We start from the raw sequence: 18636 nt of genomic DNA, 5'->3' as shown, positions 1-18636 counted from the left end.
TATAGTACTTAAATACTATTTATGTTGATCTCACTTTTACTCCTCAACGCTCATACTACTGTAGTTTACATGGCTTCCCTACACAACTCAGCTAAACATAATCACAATGAGTAGCCTAAACATCTCCAGTCAGCATAATATACCAGTACAAAAATGATGTATTGTAGATGGGCTTTACTCCACTACCTGAGGTTTTCGGTGGACCTGATTGGCTACAAATACAGGAAAAATTGCAGCAGGAAGTTCTCCATGCATCCTCTCTATCACATCGCCATCATCCTCACCCCAGACATGGTGGCAGATCAACATTACAGACCCTGCTTGCTTTTGATTTCCAGTAGCCTTGTGAAGCAATGGTTGACTTGTAAGTCTATGTCACCTTGTAGAACCAAATACGTCCTATAGACCTGGTCTTTGGTAGTAAGTAACCTATATAATATCAATTAAATTATTAAGATATGGAGAGACTGGCCTGTTGGAGAAAATAAAAGTGCTTGAGGGTTCCAAAGGGAAGGGAAAGTATGACATGCAAGATATTTCTTTATCCATTCAGTCAGTGACCTTAGAGTACAGATAATATTGTGGATCATGAGTTTCAAATGTGATCAGTTTGTGACCCACATCCAAACATCACTTCCTTCACTTTTAAGGCTCCTACTCATGATTCACAATATTGGTATGCATTGCTAGCTAGCATAATCATTAGCTCCAAATGTGTTTTAGCAGTCCCTCCCCTGTTTATCCATGATTGCCATGGCATAAGTAGAGGCACAAAACCTATGCACAAAACTACTGACTGCAATTGAACTGATGCTGTTTTCAATGGCGCCGAAAGTTGAAATATCAAAGTCAAACGGGATGTTAACCCTCCTGACTAGTCTTCACTAAAACAACAACACTGTAAGTAATTTTCCATTTTATTCTCAACAAATTTAAATTTTTTCACAAAGAGTCAAACTACGAATGTTTGAGGCCGTTAAAAACGATGTATTTGGACATGAGAGCATGTTTTTCAAACGAACTAACGTTAGCTAGCCACGATCTTTTGCATGCCACCGGGTGATTTGGTCATGTGCGCGGCATAATGATGCTAAATAGCCTACAGAAAGCTGCAATCCAACAAGTTGGTTGAGTGAATTGACGCTACCATTACATTTCTGACAACTGTTTTGAAAAGGTCAGAAACATGCTGTAGTTGAGCTACTAGCTAGCTAACGTTAGTCCTGGCCCATTTGCCATGGGGCAACTAACGTTAGCTAGCTAACTACTAGCATTTACCCTGTAAAAAGTTACAAGTCAAGTCTGACAACAATGGATAATGTGGTAATATGGTTTTGGTTTGAAACTCACTTACCACTTGCTTGAATAATGTGCTCTACTATTCTTATTAACTATTATACTAGCTATAATTGCTGAATAGATAACTGCAAAGCAAGACAGTAACGTTAGCAGCAGAATTTAGATTGGCGTGTTCGAATGTGATAAATGCGCGCTCTCTATTATATCGCTTCAGATGATTAGTTACTGTATTTTGACATCTAAATATCTCTTTACCCCATGTCGTTTTTTGTCTGTTTCTATTACCGCCATGTTTTTGTAAATCTCACTGACTAGACCTCGGTAGGTCCCATAATTCAATTCACAAGTAATGCATTGCTTTATACTTGCTTTATAAGTAATATTGAGCAGTTTGTGATGTTTCTGAATAGGAAATTATCCTCACACAAAGTGGTGTAAAAAGAGGAAATGACACCATATGAAATATAATCCAGTTGTCTCCACTCAAACCATTTGACAGTTATCAGAACCTCTATTTAGAATTCATCTGATGCTCACAGCTCCACAGTCACTTGACATGAAAGTAGGAAATGGTGAGAAGCAATTTTATGATCTTATCTTCTCTCTTCCAGTTCCCTTCTTTGTGTTGCATAGATCCTCTCTGAATAAACAGCAGCTGGTATTGTATGATAAGTCAAATCGTGTCTGTGTTTTGTAAGTATGAACAGTGGTGGCCAATCAGAAATGACATGGTATGTAGTCCATATCTAACAACTGACTTAATCACATGCCTCACTTCATGACCCAGCAGATAGATACTGTAGCATATTGTTTGATGGAATATATTTTTAGGCTTTACATCCCATTTCTGACTCGGAACATCACAAATCATTTGAACTTTTTGCTCATAATGAATACATTAACACACTACAGGGTAATTTGCTACTGCAGTCCTAGATAGACGTATCATGCACTTTTTATCCATTGTGTGAGACTCACGTCTCATATGAGATGTCCTTGTAAACGTTACCATGTTTTCGCCTCCACTGAAGGACAGTATTTACTTCAGTTTTCCTTATCTATGCTGGAATGTATAACAGATTCTCCAGAACTACACTCCCTAGCTGGACTTGACTTTTTGCTAATTAGGAGGAAGACTCCCAACTCTTTAGTTCAAGAGGAAAGGAGGCAACGGGAATCTTATTAATCATTAATTGGTTGTGTGCCTATCTGTGCTTGTATATTAACCCCAAAGGACAAATACTCCAGTGAGTGTGGTAAAGTAAACTGTGCTATAACACGTGACTGTGAGGATGCTCTAGGAGAGAGTTCCCAGACTTAGCCAGAGGGAGAGCCTGTGTTGCTGTACTCAATACTGCATGTGTGTCAGTGAAGGCTCATTATATCATCATCATCAGTCATCACCAATACATTGGACTTTAATGTTCCCCTTAATTGGATTGGCCATCCATTTTGAATGCAAAATTGGAGCTCAGTTCACAGATTCCCTTCAGATGGTCTCACAGGAGTGAAAGTGTAGGCTATATTTTAACGAGATAATACGTTTTATGTATTAATTTTGCATTTAGACTGCCATCCCGTTACACAGTCTGACGTTCAGGATCTCATTGGTTTATTTTACTGTGTATGGCTGGGAGACTGACTGTGCCCTGACTTGTTAATGTGGTCATATTGTTAACAGGAAATCTCTGGGGAATTCTATCCTGATAGAGACATTGACTAATGGTTAAAGAAGTACTGAAGCAAAAGTCACATAGTAACTTTGTTTAAAATCCTTGGAGAAAATATCATGAATGACAATTGTAAGAAGCTTGAAATATTAATTGAAAACAGTTTACTGTTTCAGGTTTTCCATAAGAACGTTGTCTCCCTTATTCTACATAGGAGTTTAAAGAATCAAAGATTATAATTTTGAAGGAATGGAACAGGGTTTTTCCGCAGATGCGTAATGGTTTCAACAAGTCTAGCTGATTTCTCGTGAAGGGTTCTGTCAAGGCTGGTTGGTTATAGGGGCAGTCTGTCATTTATTTACCAATGTGTAAAGAATGTAAATGGTTTCGACCTTACTGTCCCTATTGAAATGATAGAGGCTGAAACCTACGCAAAACGTTCAGGAAATCATTTTGAAAGCATTATAATTAACAAAGACTTGTACATCTCCTGATTAAAGCATTTGCTTATTATAGTACATCTATCTTTAACGATTATCCATCCGTCTAATGGGATATGTTTGGCACTTAGGCTTAATACAACAATAACGTTTTAAGCATTTGTTATCCGCATCCGCCAAGTTTTACTAACTTCAACCCTGAAAGCTAGAGAGCAAACTAGCTACAGTGTGTTGATCATGAATTATGTATGGTGTGTGTTGTTGTGTTTTGTGGTTTTTGAAAGAGGGCTGATAGAGCCTGTTGTGCGACAGCAGTTAATAAGGTGAGGCGATGGGGGAGGGGTAAATTATATGTTCAAAGAAGCGACCTGGTTCTGTATTACACCTACTCTTCCTGTATTTAGTATCCACAGTAGCAGCCAGCACACTCATTCGTCTCTGTGCTCATTCACATCAAAGATCTAGCATGACAAGATCCTTATTCAATCCCTCCCACAAAGATCAAGGGATCAAGATTGAAGGGAATTGCTCTTTGGAGATATGACACTTTTTCAGTGTTTCGCCTATGTTCAGTACTCTGGTAATTGTATACTGTACTCTGGTAATTGTATACTGTACATTCCTAATGATCTCACCCATTGACCTAAAGTAGTCAGTGGACATCAATTTAAATGCTGTGATCAGCCAATATCCCTCCATTGTCCAGTGACTTCCTCTCTACACCATCGGCCCTTAAAACCCCATCAACGCGGAGTGAGGCTTTTCAAATCAAATCCAATTTTATTGGTCACACATACACATGGTTAGCAGATGCTAATGCGAGTGTAGCGAAATGCTTGTGCTTCTAGTTCCGACCGTGCAGTAATATCTAACAAGTAATCTAACAATTTCACAACAACTACCTTATACACACAAGTGTAAAGGAATGAATAAGAATATGTCCATATAAATATATGGATGAGCGATGGCCGAACGGCATAGGCAAGATGCAGTAGATGGTATAGAGTACAGTATATACATATGAGATGAGTAATGTAGGGTATGTAAACATTATATAAAGTGGCATTGTTTAAAGTGACTAGTGATACATTTATTACATCCAATTTTTTTTATTATTAAAGTGATTAGAGATTTGAGTCAGTATGTTGGCAGTAGGCACTCAATGTTAGTGATGGCTGTTTAACAGTCTGATGGCCTTGAGATAGAAGCTGTTTTTCCGTCTCTCGGTCCCAGCTTTGATGCACCTGTACTGACCTTGCCTTCTGGATGATAGCGGGGTAAACAGGCAGTTGCTCGGGTGGTTGTTGTCCTTGATGATCTTTTTGGCCTTCCTGTGACATCGGGGGGTGTAGGTGTCCTGGGGGGCAGGTAGTTTGCCCCCGGTGATGCGCTGTGCAGACCTCACTACCCTCTGGAGAGCCTTATGGTTGTGGGCGGAGCAGTTGCTGAACCAGGCGGTGATACAGCCCGACAGGATGCTCTCGATTGTGCATCTGTAAAAGTTTGTGAGTATTTTTGGTGACAAGCCAAATTTCTTCAGCCTCCTGAGGTTGAAGAGGCGCTGCTGCATCTTCACAACGCTGTCTGTGTGGGTGGACCATTACAGTTTGTCCGTGATGTGTACCGCGAGGAACTTAAAACTTTCCACCTTCTCCACTACTGTCCCTTTGATGTGGATGGGGGGATGCTCCCTCTGCTGTTTCCTGAAGTCCACGATCATCTCCTTTGTTTTGTTGACGTTCAGTGTGAGGTTACTTTCCTGACACCACACTCCGAGGGCCCTCACCTCCTCTCTGTAGGCCGTCTCTTCGTTTTGGTAATCAAGCCTCTACCAATGTAGTGTCATCTGCAAACTTGATGATTGAGTTGGAGGCGTACATGGCCACGCAGTCATGGGTGAACAGGGAGTACAGGAGAGGGCTGAGAACGCACCCTTGTGGGGCCCCAGTGTTGAGGATCAGCGGGGGGAGATGTTGTTTCCTACCCTCACCACCTGGGGCAGCCCATCAGAAAGTCCAGGACCCAGTTGCACAGGGCGGGGTCAAGACCCAGGGTCTCGAGCTTATTGACGAGTTTGGAGGGTAATATGGTGTTAAATGCTGAGCTGTAATCGATTAACAGCATTCTTAAATGGGTATTCCACTTGTCCAGATGGGTTAGGGCAGTGTGTAGTGTGATTGTGATTGCATTGTCTGTGGACCAATTGGGGTGGTAAGCAAATTGGAGTGGGTCTAGGGTGTCAGGTAGGGTGGAGGTGATATGATCCTTGACTAGTCTCACAAAGCACTTCATGATGACGGAAGTAAACTCTATAAAATGTTTATGCATGCATAACCTCCACAATCTGATTAGGTTATGGAATCATGTTTCTAAATAGCCAGCCATCCTTATCTTTCCCGGATTAACCAGCCCCAAGCTTTACAGCATGTTCAGATTTGTCTAGAGCAACAGCCAGGGCTGGGGATAGACAAGACCTGTCTTGTGTTGTGCCTGGGTTTTTGTTTTCCTGGAATGTGGTGATGGGACCTCCCGTCTTCAGGAGAGCTACATTAAGCTTCCCGGCTTCAGGCATGACGGTGTCTGTGACTCTACCCCTCCTCTCTACACTCTTGAGTATTGAGATGAAATGGCACCCCTGCAACACTGCACACAGACAGGACCCACGCTGTCTCAATTGCAGGGCTCCAGGCTCACGGGGGTTTCAGCAAACTGTGTGGGGCCCGAGGCACTCTCAACCAGTTCTCAAAGCTGTTGTGATGTCACTGTGAAGTGTCATGCAGAAACTGTTGAAAGTCTCTCATTACCTTCTGAAAGGGTGGGGTCAGTGGGATGAAAAAAAATCCCTCACACATGCTACCTGACTCCACATTCAAGGGCTAAAAGGATTTTATGCTGATAGTAGGTGCTAAAATATTTCCATACCCTGTCTGTCTGTGTTTCCTTCCTTGTGCTTCATCACCTGTAGAGAGATGGCGCACCGATGCTCATTCACCTTTTTGACAGTCTCCTGACTCCTCTCTTTCTTTGCGTAAGGTGAAAAGTTACTTGTGCATAGTATTGTCTGGGTAGCAAATACTAGGGCAAGGATAGCATGCTGATAAATGTCCCTGGAGGAATGGCTAGCAGCCCAGCACTTAGCCTGGAGCAAGCTAACCACACCCAAGACTCCTGCCTGTCTTTACCTTAATTGTTATTGTTGACACAGAATGTGGGTCGTTCAGCTAACTGCCCCACTGAAATATCCCTCTGACTGTGCTGATGAATGAGTAATTCAAAACAACTGAGGGTGAGGACTAGCTTAAAAATTTCAGTTGGCACACTGTATTTTTACTTTACAAGCTTTGATACTGAAATACATGCACAATCACAGTTCTCGTAGTTCAAGTGAACATTTTTTGTTGGATTAGGATACACTCTGATCATTTACAGGGGTTGAATAAAGTTCAACAAGATACCGCTGCCTCCTTACAGCCAAGCTGGGCGCATGCAAATGGGATAAGGAAGGTGTGTTATCAGGCTCCATCTAAACAGGTATTTCAGGTTGAGACAGGCTTTAGGGTACAATGGAGGCTCATTGTGTACTGGAGCGAGCAAACCAGGTATTTTTTCAACAGCTGTTGACAAGATAGACAGAGAGAAGGATTGTTTGCATTCAGATTAAAGGAAGTCCTTAGTGATATATTACCAAGGTTTTTCAGTAGTGGTTTTCAATGTTATTGTTTGCGTTGGTGACACTCAACAAATGGGTTTGGGGTATTTCAATAATGTGTGCCCAGTATTTCAGCTAGAGGTCGACCGATTAATCGGAATGGCCGATTAATTAGGGCCGATTTCAAGTTTTCATAACAATCGGAAATCGGTATTTTTGGAATCGGTATTTCGGTATTTTTTATATATAAATATTTTTTTACACCTTTATTTAACTAGGCAAGTCAGTTAAGAACAAATTCTTATTTTCAATGACGGCCTAGGAACAGTGGGTTAACTGCCTTGTTCAGGGGCAGAGCGACAGATTTTTACCTTGTCAGCTCGGGGATTCAATCTTGCAACCTTACGGTTAACTAGTCCAACGCTCTAACCACCTGATTACATTGCACTCAACGAGGAGCCTGCCTGTTACGCGAATGCAGTAAGAAGCCAAGGTAAGTTGCTAGCTAGCATTAAACTTATCTTATAAAAAACTATCAATCAATCAATCATATTCACTAGTTAACTACACATGGTTGATGATATTACTAGTTTATCTAGCGTGTCCTGCGTTGCATAAAATCGATGCGGTGGCATCCGCGAAAAAGGACTTTCGTTGCTCCAACGTGTACCTAACCATAAACATCAATGCCTTTCTTAAAATCAATACACAAGTATATATTTTTAAACCTGCATATTTAGTTAATATTGCCTGCTAACATGAATTTCTTTTAACTAGGAAAAATGGTGTCACTTCTCTTGCAACAGAGTCAGGGTATATGCAGCAGTTTGGGCCGCCTAGCTCATTGCAAACTGTGTGAAGACTATTTCTTCCTAACAAAGACAGCCAACTTCGCCAAATGGGGGATGATTTAACAAAAGTGCATTTGCGAAAAAAGCACAATCATTGCACGACTGTACCTAACCATAAACATCAATGCCTTTCTTAAAATCAATACACAGAAGTATATATTTTTAAACTTGCATATTTAGCTAAAAGAAATCCAGGTTAGCAGGCAATATTAACCAGGTGAAATTGTGTCACTTCTCTTGCGTTCATTGCAGTTTGGGCCACCTGGCTCGTTGCAAACTAATTTGCCAGAATTTTACGTAATTATGACATAACATTGAAGGTTGTGCAATGTAACAGGAATATTTAGACTTATGGATGCCACCCGTTAGATAAAATACGGAACGTTTCCTTATTTCACTGAAAGAATAAACGTTTTGTTTTCGAGATGATAGTTTCCGGATTCGACCATATTAATGACCTAAGGCTCATATTTCTGTGTGTTATTATGTTATAATTAAGTCTATGATTTGATAGAGCAGTCTGACTGAGCGATGGTAGGCACCAGCAGGCTCGTAAGCATTCATTCAAACAGCACTTTCGTGCGTTTTGCCAGCAGCTCGTTTCTGTGCTTCAAGCATTGCTCTGTTATGACTTCAAGCCTATCAGCTCCCGAGATTAGGCTGGTGTAACCGATGTGAAATGGCTAGCTAGTTAGCGGAGTGCGTGCTAATAGCGTTTCAAACGTCACTCGCTCTGAGACTTGGAGTAGTTGTTCCCCTTGCTCTGCATGGGTAACGCTGCTTCGAGGGTGGCTGTTGTCGATGTGTTCCTGGTTCGAGCCCAGGTAGGAGCAAGGAGAGGGACGGAAGCTACACTGGCAATACTAAAGTGCCTATTAGAACATCCAATAGTCAAAGGTATATGAAATACAAATCGTATAGAGAGAAATAGTCCTATAATAACTACAACCTAAAACTTATTACCTGGAAATATTGAAGACTCATGTTAAAAGGAACCACCAGCTTTCAGATGTTCTCATGTTCTGAGCAAGGAACTTAAACGTTAGCTTTCTTACATGGCACATATTGCACTTTTATTTTCTTCTCCAACACTTTGTTTTTGCATTATTTAAACCAAATTGAACACGTTTCATTATTTATTTGAGGCTAAATAGATTTTTTGGATGTATTATATTAAGTTAAAATAAGTGTTCATTCAGTATTGTTGTAATTGTCATTATTACAAATAAAGAAAATAAATTGGCCGATTTAATCGGTATCGGCTTTTTTTGGTCCTCCATAATCGGTATCGGTATCGGCGTTGAAAAATCATAATCGGTCGACCTCTACTTTCAGCTATTTAGATTATTTGGCACATTAAAAGGAATCACCTAAGACAGTCATTTATGTCATGTATCACTCCAAATCTGGACATAACAACATTGACTTTGTCAGCTGCTATTGATAATATAAACATACACTACCGGTCAAAAGTTTTATAACACCTACTCATTCAAGGGTTGTTCTTTATTTTGACTATTTTCTACATTGTAGAATAATAGTGAAGACATCAGACCTATGAAATAACACATATGGAATCATGTAGTAACCAAACAAGTGTTAAACAAATCAAAATAGATTTTATATTTGAGATTCTTCAAATAGCCACCCTTTGCCTTGATGACAGCTTTGCACACTCTTTGCATTCTCTCAACCAGCTTCACCTGGAATGCTTTTCCAACAGTCTTAGAGGAGTTCCCATATATGTTGAGCACTTGTTGGCTGCTTTTCCTTCACTCTGCGGTCCAACTCATTCCAAACCATCTCAATTTGGTTGAGGTCGGGATTGTGGATGCCAGGTCATCTGATGCAGCACTCCATCACTCTCCTTCTTGGTCAAATAGCCCTTACACAGCCTGGAGGTGTGTTGGATCATTGTTCTGTTGAAAAACAAATGATAGTCCCACTAAGCCCAAACCAGATGGGATGGCATATCGATGCAGAATGCTGTGGTAGCCATGCTGGGGAAATGTGCCTTGAATTCTAAATAAATCACTGACAGAGTCACCAGCAAAGCACCCCCACACCATAACACCTCCTCCTCCATGCTTTACGGTGGGAAATACACATGTGGAAATCATCCGTTCACCCACACCGCGTCTCACAAAGACACGGCGGTTGGAACCAAAAATCTCACATTTTGACTCCAGACCAAAGGACAAATTTCCACCGGTCTAATGTCCATTGCTCGTGTTTCTTGGCCCAAGCAACTCTCTTCTTCTTATTGGTGTCCTTTAGTAGTGGGTTCTTTGCAGCAATTTGACCATGAAGGCCTGATTCACAGTCTCCTCTTTACAGTTGCTGTTGAGATGTGTCTGTTACTTGAACTCTGTGAAGCATTTATTTGGGCTGCAATTTGTGAGGCTGGTAACTCTTATGAACTTACCCTCTGTAGCAGAGGTAACTCTGGGTCTTCCATTCCTGTGGCGGTCCTCAGCAGAGCCAATTTGATCATAGAGCTTGTTGGTTTTTGCGACGGCTCTTGAATAAACTTTTAAAGTTCTTGAAATTTTCCGTATTGACTGACTTTCATGTCTTAAAGTAATGATGGACTGTCGTTTCTCTTTGCTTATTTGAGCTTCTCTTGCCATAATATGGACTTGGTCTTTTATCAAATAGGGCTATCTTCTGTATACCTCCCCTACCTTGTCACAACACAACTTATTGTCTCAAACACATTAAGAAGGAAAGAAATTCCACAAGTTATTTTTTAAGAAGGCACAGCTGTTAATTGAAATGCATTTCAGGTGACCTCATGAAGCTGGTTGAGAGATCAAGGCAAAGGGTGGCTATTTGAAGAATCTCAAATATAAAATATATTTTGATTTGTTTTACACTTTTTTGGTTCTACATGATTCCACATGTTATTTCATAGTTTTGATGTCTTCACTATTATTCTACAATGTAGAAAATAGTAAAAATAAAGAAAAACCCTTGAATGAGTAGGTGTTCTAAAACTTTTGACCGGTAGTGTACATGGTGAAAGTACAGTTTAAACTGGACTTTAAACCGTTCCAATACCCATAGACACAACGGTTGCAAAGCGTCTGAAACTTTCCGATACATTTCCGGAATTGTTCTGGAAATTTTCCATGGGAAGTTAAACCCTGGAATTTGGGGAATTTTGCTTAAATTCATCTAAAACGTTAGCTTATAACAGTGAGTCTTTTTATGGTATACACATAAGGCAATTCTCGGTCTTGTGGCATATTTTGGTTAAACTATCCATAATTCAATGGAATTGCAACCCTCTGCATGCACAGTGCATTCTTCCATCACATGTACAGCTGATTCTCAAGATCTTGCACACTAATGGAATTTTTAATTTTTTTTTATTTAACCTTTATTTAACCAGGTAGGCAAATTGAGAACACGTTCTCATTTACAATTGCGACCTGGCCAAGATAAAGCAAAGCAGTTCGACACGTACAACAACACATAGTTACACATGGAGTAAAAACAAACATATAGTCAATAATACAGTGAAAAAAAATAAGTCTATATACAATGTGAGCAAGTGAGGTGAGATAAGGGAGGTGAAGGCAAACAGATATATGTATAAATAAATAAAAATATAAAAAGGCCATGGAGGCGAAGTGAGTACAACACAGCAAGTAAAATAAAAACTAAAAAAACACTGGAATGGTTGGTTTGCATTGGAAGAAAGTGCAAAGTAGAGACAGAAATAATGGGGTGCAAAGGAGCAAAATAAATTAATAAATAAATACAGTAGGTAAAGAGGTAGTTGTTTGGGCTAAATTGTAGATGGGTTATGTACAGGTGCAGTAATCTATGAGCTGCTCTGACAGCTGGTGCTTAAAGCTAGTGAGGGAGATAGGTGTTTCCACACTAATGGAATGCTATTGAGCCCACACTACTACACTGTCTGAGCCAAGGACTACATGCTTTCTGGTAAGTTTTGATAACAATACTGGGTGGGGTGAATATATTTGATATGACATACATTATATTTTGTTAACTAGTAAATAGTAGCCTAGGAGTCTCTCCAAGAAATGGCCATGTCAGTCTGGATTATGTATTTTGGGAGAGAGTGGTAAGCAGCCTGAAACTCCTGAAACCTATAGCAGTAGCCATTGCACGGATTGAAGGAGACAATGCCATCCTGTCTGATGTTCAGACTCTGCTTGCAGATAGATGTAAGAGAAGAAATCCGTACTGCCCTGCCCACTTCACTGTTGCTCCAAGCAGAGGAAACTGCAGTTCTGAAATATATCAAAAGGCGTGAAGACTTCTGCCTGAAGCCCATACACGTCGCAGCGTACATGTTGGACCCCAAGTATACTGGCAAGAGCATCCTGTCTGGTGCAGAGATCAACAAACCCTATGGATCATCACTACCATGTCTCGCCACCTTGGCCTGGATGAGGGAAAGGTTCTTGGCAGTCTGGCGAAGTACACTTCCAAGCCATGGCTTTGGGATGGAGATGCAATATGACAGTCGTGCCAACATCAGCCACCTGGTGTAAGGGACTTTGTGGATCTGAGGCTATTTCCCCTGTTGCCTCCATCATCCTCCAAATCCCACCAACATCAGCCGCCTCAAAGCGCAATTGGTCCTTGTTTGGGAACACACACACCAAAGCACGCAACAGGCTGATCAATACAAGGGTTGAAGAATTGGTGTCCATCCGGGCAAATTTGAGGTTTTTTGAGCCTGACAACGAGCCATCCTCAACAAGGTTGGAAAGTGACAGTGAAGATGAGACCTCAGAGTCTGATGTTCAAGAGGTGGACATTGAAGAGATCCAGGGAGAAGACTTGGAAGCCTGAGAGGAAGACAACCAAAGCTGTAGTTTCTAGACTATCATTTTACAGATGTTTGTTGAAAGCTTTTTTGGGAGATGCGATGGATCATTGGGGATCATTCAATATTCCCTTTCTTTCGTTGTTCAGTGAAATCATCCCATTTGAAGAGTCAACTCATTTAATTAAAGTTCAATTTGTAACTAAATTGTTTTTTTTATTTATATTGGAAGGATTTAATCATTTGCAATTATGTCTACTTATAAGGTAAAAGGTTTATGTTTCTGTCTCCATATGATATTGTAAATATATTCAATGCAAAAAACATCTACATTTAAATGGTATTAATATTGATTTCCGTATATTTCCGTTAATTCCCATATATTCCCGTTAATTCCAACGGGAAGTTTCCACCTCTGAATATTCCCCAAAATGTGCAACCCTCACAGACACAGGTGATTAATTGTACAATTATGGGTTAGGCTTGACTTTGAAATGGTGCATTGCAGATGTATTCTGAGTCATCAGATGTTACTTATACTGCTACTAAAGATATTAGCTAGAGCTTATCATTTGAGTCTATGGTAAAATGCTGTTTTGCCTGGGATTCACAATTAACATGTGTAAGAGGGCTAAATGAATTGCTGTTTTATTTTTTTTATTTTTTTGCATAAACAATATTTTGTACTTGGATCATTATTTTCATGCTTCTGTGTAGCATTGCCATTATATATTAACATTGTAGTTCAATTGTATATTAACATTGTAGTTCAGTCACATTTCAGAATTTAAGATGAGTATGCTGCCACCTGCCGGATACATCTGGAAATCCAACATGACACTAAATCGCTGGGCTGCGCCTGCGTACGTTTTGACGTCTACAGTTTCCGGAAGTGGATCGTTCAGTCCCGTGGGTCAGAGTAAAAAAACGATAGCACAAACAAATATACGTATTTCTTTAATTTCAACATCACAAATGTCAGGGGGGACCAGTTTAGAGAACGCGAATCCCTTGATTTTTCAAAGAACAGGCGAGAGACTTCAGACCGCAAATGACGAGGACGAAGATGTTGCTGATCCCATCGACGACAGAGAAATATTTGATATCCTTTCTGTGTAGCTATCTTAAGGATACATCCCTTGAGCTTTCAATGTCATACTAATTAACTTTGCATATGATGCTTAATTCTTTAATAAGAAAGCTTATTTCTCAACATTGTGTTATCAGATTTCACCTTAACCCACGCTACATCTCATCAGATCCATTAATGATCCTGAACACCCACTGTCCCTCGAGGAGTTGAATGTCGTGGAACAAGTGCGAGTGCGCGTGAGTTAAACTTCTTTCACAACTTTTTCCCCAGTTAGAAGTTCGACACACAGACATACTTGTGTAGCTACTAAGGACAGCAGATAGTCCATACTGTGTTAGCCTAATATAACCATCAACTTTATTTTTCTTTACAGGTAGATGACCAAGAGAACACAGTGGGTGTGGAGTTCACCCCCACTATACCCCACTGCAGCATGGCAACTCTCATAGGCCTGTCCATCAAAGTCAAACTGCTGCGGTCCCTGCCAGAAAGGTTTAAGGTGGGTGAAATAAATGAAGTCTGCTTCCTGGTGAGCTGTGAGAGGAGAACAAGCTTTAATATGATTTAATTGTCTGGACATTTAACATTAACATAGTGGGTCATGTCCGTCTATGCCTAATCATATCTCTGCAGATTGATGTGCACATCACTCCTGGGACGCATGCCTCAGAAGATGCAGGTAAAGTGACATGCCTCTGAAGTAACTCAACATTGAGGCTGAGACCAACAATCACACCTTCAAGACGACTGTTGTAGACTGCCCTTTTTGAGATGCCCTTAATATCAATTCCACAGTAACAGTGATACTGAGACTATGAATTTTCACTTTAAAATGTATGTTAAACAAAATCCAATGACTACAAAGTTAAGCAAATCATGCAACTCTATGCACAAGGACTACTTTTAACAATTTCCACAGAAATGTTTACAAAAACACATTTACTTGAACAACAGTGCAGAAGCAAATTTTGTTAACAGAATGACAGTTTGTGCTTTTTTTTGCTGTCATTCTTTTACGGAACTTTGCATCTGCACTGTTCTTGAAGTAAATGTGTTTTTGTGGAAATTGTTCAAAGTAGTCCTTGTGTGTAGAGTTGTATGGGTTGTTTAACTTTGCAAATATTGGGTTTTGTTTTACATACACTGCCGTTCAAAAGTTTGGGGTCACTTAGAAATTTGTACATTAAAATAACATCAAATTAATCAGAAATATAGTAGACATTGTTAATGTTGTAAATTACTATTGTAGCTGCAAAGGGCTGATTTATTATTAATTATTTTTTTTGCCCATTTCTCCCCAATTTCGTGGTATCCAATTGGTAGTTACAGTCTTGTCTCATCGCTGCAACTCCAGTACGGACTCTGGAGAGGTGAAGGTCTAGAGCTGTGCGTCCTCTGAAACACAACCCCGCCGCACTGCTTCTTGACAGTGCCCACTTAACCCTGAAACCAGCCCCACCAATGTGTCGGAGGAAACACCGTACGCTTGGCGACTGACGCTGGGCCAATTGTGTGCCGCCCCATGGGTCTCTGGCCGGCTGCAACAGAGCCTGGACTCAAACCCAGAATCTCTAGTGGCACAGCTAGCACTGCAATGCAGTGCCTTAGACCAATCGGGAGGGCTAAAAATTGCTTAATGGAATATCTACGTAGGCGTACAGAGGCCCATTATCAGCAACCATCACTCCTGTGTTCCAATGGCACGTTGTGTTAGCTAATCCAAGTTTATCATTTTAAAAGGCTAATTGATCATTAGAAAACCCTTTTGCAATTATGTTAGCCCAGCTGAAAACTGTTGTCCTGATTTAAAGAGGCAAGAAAACTGGCCTTCTTTAGACTAGTTGAGTATCTGGAGCATCAGCATTTGTGGGTTCGATTACAGGCTCAAAATGGCCAGAAACAAATAACTTTCTTCTGAAACTCGTCAGTCTATTCTTGTTTTGAGAAATGAAGGCTATTCCATGTGAAAAATTGCCAAGTAACTGAAGTTCTCGTACTACTGCCTTCACAGAACAGAGCAAACTGGCCCTAACCAGAATAGAAAGAGGAGTGGGAGGCCCTGGTGTACAACTGAGCAAGAGGACAAGTACATTAGTGTCTAGTTTGAGAAACAGAATCCTCACAAGTCCTCAAGCTGCCAGCTTCATTAAATAGTACACGCAAAACACCAGTCTCAACGTCAACAATGAAGAGACGACTCTGGGATGCTGGCCTTCTAGGCAGAGTTGCAAAGAAAAATACGTATCTCAGACTGGCCAATAAAAGATTAAGATGGACAAAAGAACCCAGACACTGGACAGGGGAAGATTAGAAAAAAGTGTTATGGACAGAGAAATCTCCGGAGGGCTCCAGAGTGGCGCAGTGGTCTTAGACACATTGCAAGAGGCGTCACTGCAGTCCCTGGTTCAAATCCAGGCTGCATCACATCCGGCTCTGATTGGAAGTACCATAGGGCAGTGCACAGTTGGCCAGTGTGTAAATAAGAATTTGGTTAAAACTGACTTGCCTAGTTAAATAAAAAAACTTTTTTTGAGCTGTTTGGTTGACAAAGAAGAGACGCAGAAAAAATGAAAAGATTCTGGAGGAGTGCTTGACGCCATCTGTCAAGCATGGTAGTGGCAAAGTGGGAGATTTGTACAGGGTACATTTTGCAACGCCATTCCATAGTCTGTGGACGGCGCTTAATTGGAGCCAATTTCCTCCTACAACAGGAAAATGACCCAAAGCACAGCTCCAAACTATGCAAAAACTATTTAGGGAAGAAGCAGTCAGCTGGTATTCTGTCTATAATGGAGTGGCCAGCACAGTCACTGGATCTCTATTGAGCTGTTGTGGGAGCAGCTTGACCGTATGAAGTGGCCATCAAGCCAATCCAACTTGTGGGAGGTGCTTCAGGAAGCATGGGGTGAAATCTCTTCAGATTACCTCAACAAATTAACAACTATAATGCCAAAGGTCTGCAAGGCTGTAATTGCTGCAAATGAAGGAATCTTTGACGAAAGCAAAGTTTGAAGGACACAATTATTTCAATTAAAAATCATTATTTATAACCTTGTCAACGTCTTGACTATTTCCTATTCATTTTGCAACTCATTTCATGTATGTTTTCATAGAAAACAAGGGCATTGTTAAGTGACCCCAAACTTTTGAACGGTAGTGTATATCTTAAAGTGAAGTATCTGAGTGTCAGCATCACCCAGTTACTGTGGAATTGCCCCTAACTAAACCCTTTGTTTTTGCTTTTTTCCAGTCAATAAACAGCTGGCAGACAAAGAGCGAGTGGCCGCTGCACTCGAGAACTCCCAGCTTCTGGAGGTTGTCAACCAGTGTCTGATATCCAATGCAAGGACAGGCTGACCCCTCCTGATGGATCAATTGAAAATTCTCCTTAGTCCAGGACTAGGCTTAATGTTTCTCTCCTGACACGCTAACTGGACTGGTTGTTCAGTTTATGTTGAGTAAATGGCAAATGTATCACGTATGCTGCCATTGTATTATTTTAATCTAACAGAATTCCAATGTATTTCTGCTATAGGCAGAAATAACTATACTGTGTGTTTCGTATGTCTTCACTATATTACTGACATCTTCATTTTAACAGTATTATAGAGAAGCATTGTATCCTTTATTATACAAGTAAAGCAATAAAATACAGGGTCATATCTTATTATGTCATTGAAAATATACCTGATATTAATGGCATTTGCAAAGAGAATCAAGAAAATGCATATGTCTCTTATAAATGAAGCAATCTCAACGTACACAATGACATGAAAGCCCAAAGACTGGGGAAGTGGCCCTGACACTGACTGAATAAGAAAGGCCTTAGTTTATAACATGTCTTGGGGAGAAATTATATATAGTATAATACTTGTGCCATTGGATTTCCATCAGATGCCTTATTTCATATTTGTCAAAAATACAATAAAATAGTGTACAATCTGTGAAATAGCATTTGATTTGTTGCGTTTTTTCTCACTTATTAAATGTGGTTGTAAATAAATTATATGACTTGATCAACAACAACAAAAACATTTTAGACAGAAAATTAATGGTAGTTTAATTATATTCATTTTGTCATTAGATTTGTCTGTACTTATTTTACCATGGCAGTGAAATAAGTGTTATTTTCAAATTCTCTTTAGGGAGCGCCTGAGATCTTTATTGCATACATACATTTACATTACATTTAAGTCATTTAGCAGACGCTCTTATCCAGAGCGACTTATACATAATAAGCTGGTCTCACACGATCAAATGCTACATTTCCTCCTAACAATATAGATAGCAGAGTGGCGCAGCGGAAGCGTGCTGGGCCCATAACCCAGAGGTCGATGGATCGAAACCATCCTCTGCTATGTTTTTTACATCTCGGTATTTCAGCAGGGGAAAAAACCACTAATTAAAATATATAATGTAAAAAGCCTTCATGCAATACCTACATACAGTTATGATGAGACATAATAAAACGAGAGCTTTGTTTACAAAGAATGTGTTAAAATGTTGTTTATAAGCAATACTATAACGTATATAATACATAAACTATGGCTAATAGATGGTTGTGTTAGACCACATTAATATTGCGTCATGCAGAAGGGTAAGTGCAAATTTGATGTGCTCACTACCACACTCTCATGGACAGTGGATAAAATAATAGGTAATTTTATCTGAGCAGTTCTAGAACTTCCATTACACATTGAGAGCCTGTGTCTGTTAGCAAGAAGCCTCCAGATCAACTGAGGCTCCTTTACGTACCCGTAGTCAGTAAAAGGTTAGCCTAATTTTAATAAAAATTCTAACTAAAAGTATGTGTGAGTTTGTCAGAGCACC

The 18636-nt window shown here is 40.2% G+C and overlaps 1 protein-coding gene across 2 annotated transcripts; it reads left to right on the top strand.

Moving 5' to 3' along the window:
- Positions 1-788: 788 nt before the first annotated feature.
- Positions 789-17760, top strand: LOC139562828 (cytosolic iron-sulfur assembly component 2B-like). 2 transcript variants are annotated; one of them, XM_071380941.1, is made up of 6 exons: positions 789-900; positions 13487-13817; positions 13965-14042; positions 14180-14305; positions 14440-14485; positions 17057-17760. In XM_071380941.1, the coding sequence occupies exons 2-6, from the start codon at positions 13506-13508 to the stop codon at positions 17161-17163; spliced, it is 669 nt and encodes a 222-aa protein (XP_071237042.1). In that variant the 5' UTR covers positions 789-900; positions 13487-13505; the 3' UTR covers positions 17164-17760. The 2 variants fall into 2 exon arrangements, with proteins under 2 accessions (XP_071237042.1, XP_071237043.1); XM_071380942.1 differs by lacking the exon at positions 789-900 and having other exon boundaries at positions 13579-13817.
- The last annotated feature ends 876 nt before the right edge of the window (positions 17761-18636 follow it).

The sequence above is a fragment of the Salvelinus alpinus genome, chromosome 33 (genome assembly GCF_045679555.1).
Source record: "Salvelinus alpinus chromosome 33, SLU_Salpinus.1, whole genome shotgun sequence".
NCBI classification, from domain to species: Eukaryota; Metazoa; Chordata; class Actinopteri; order Salmoniformes; family Salmonidae; genus Salvelinus; species Salvelinus alpinus.
This window is presented reverse-complemented; position numbering and strand designations above follow the sequence as displayed.

What these genes read in the sequence shown, in the direction of transcription:
- LOC139562828 (XM_071380941.1), top strand. Translation starts at nt 13,506, where the DNA reads ATGAGTATGCTGCCACCTGCCGGATACATCTGGAAATCCAACATGACA. An exon ending in TGGAACAAGTGCGAGTGCGC is followed by an intron (nt 14,043 to 14,179) that starts GTGAGTTAAACT and finishes TTTTCTTTACAG; the next exon opens with GTAGATGACCAAGAGAACAC. An exon ending in CCCTGCCAGAAAGGTTTAAG is followed by an intron (nt 14,306 to 14,439) that starts GTGGGTGAAATA and finishes ATATCTCTGCAG; the next exon opens with ATTGATGTGCACATCACTCC.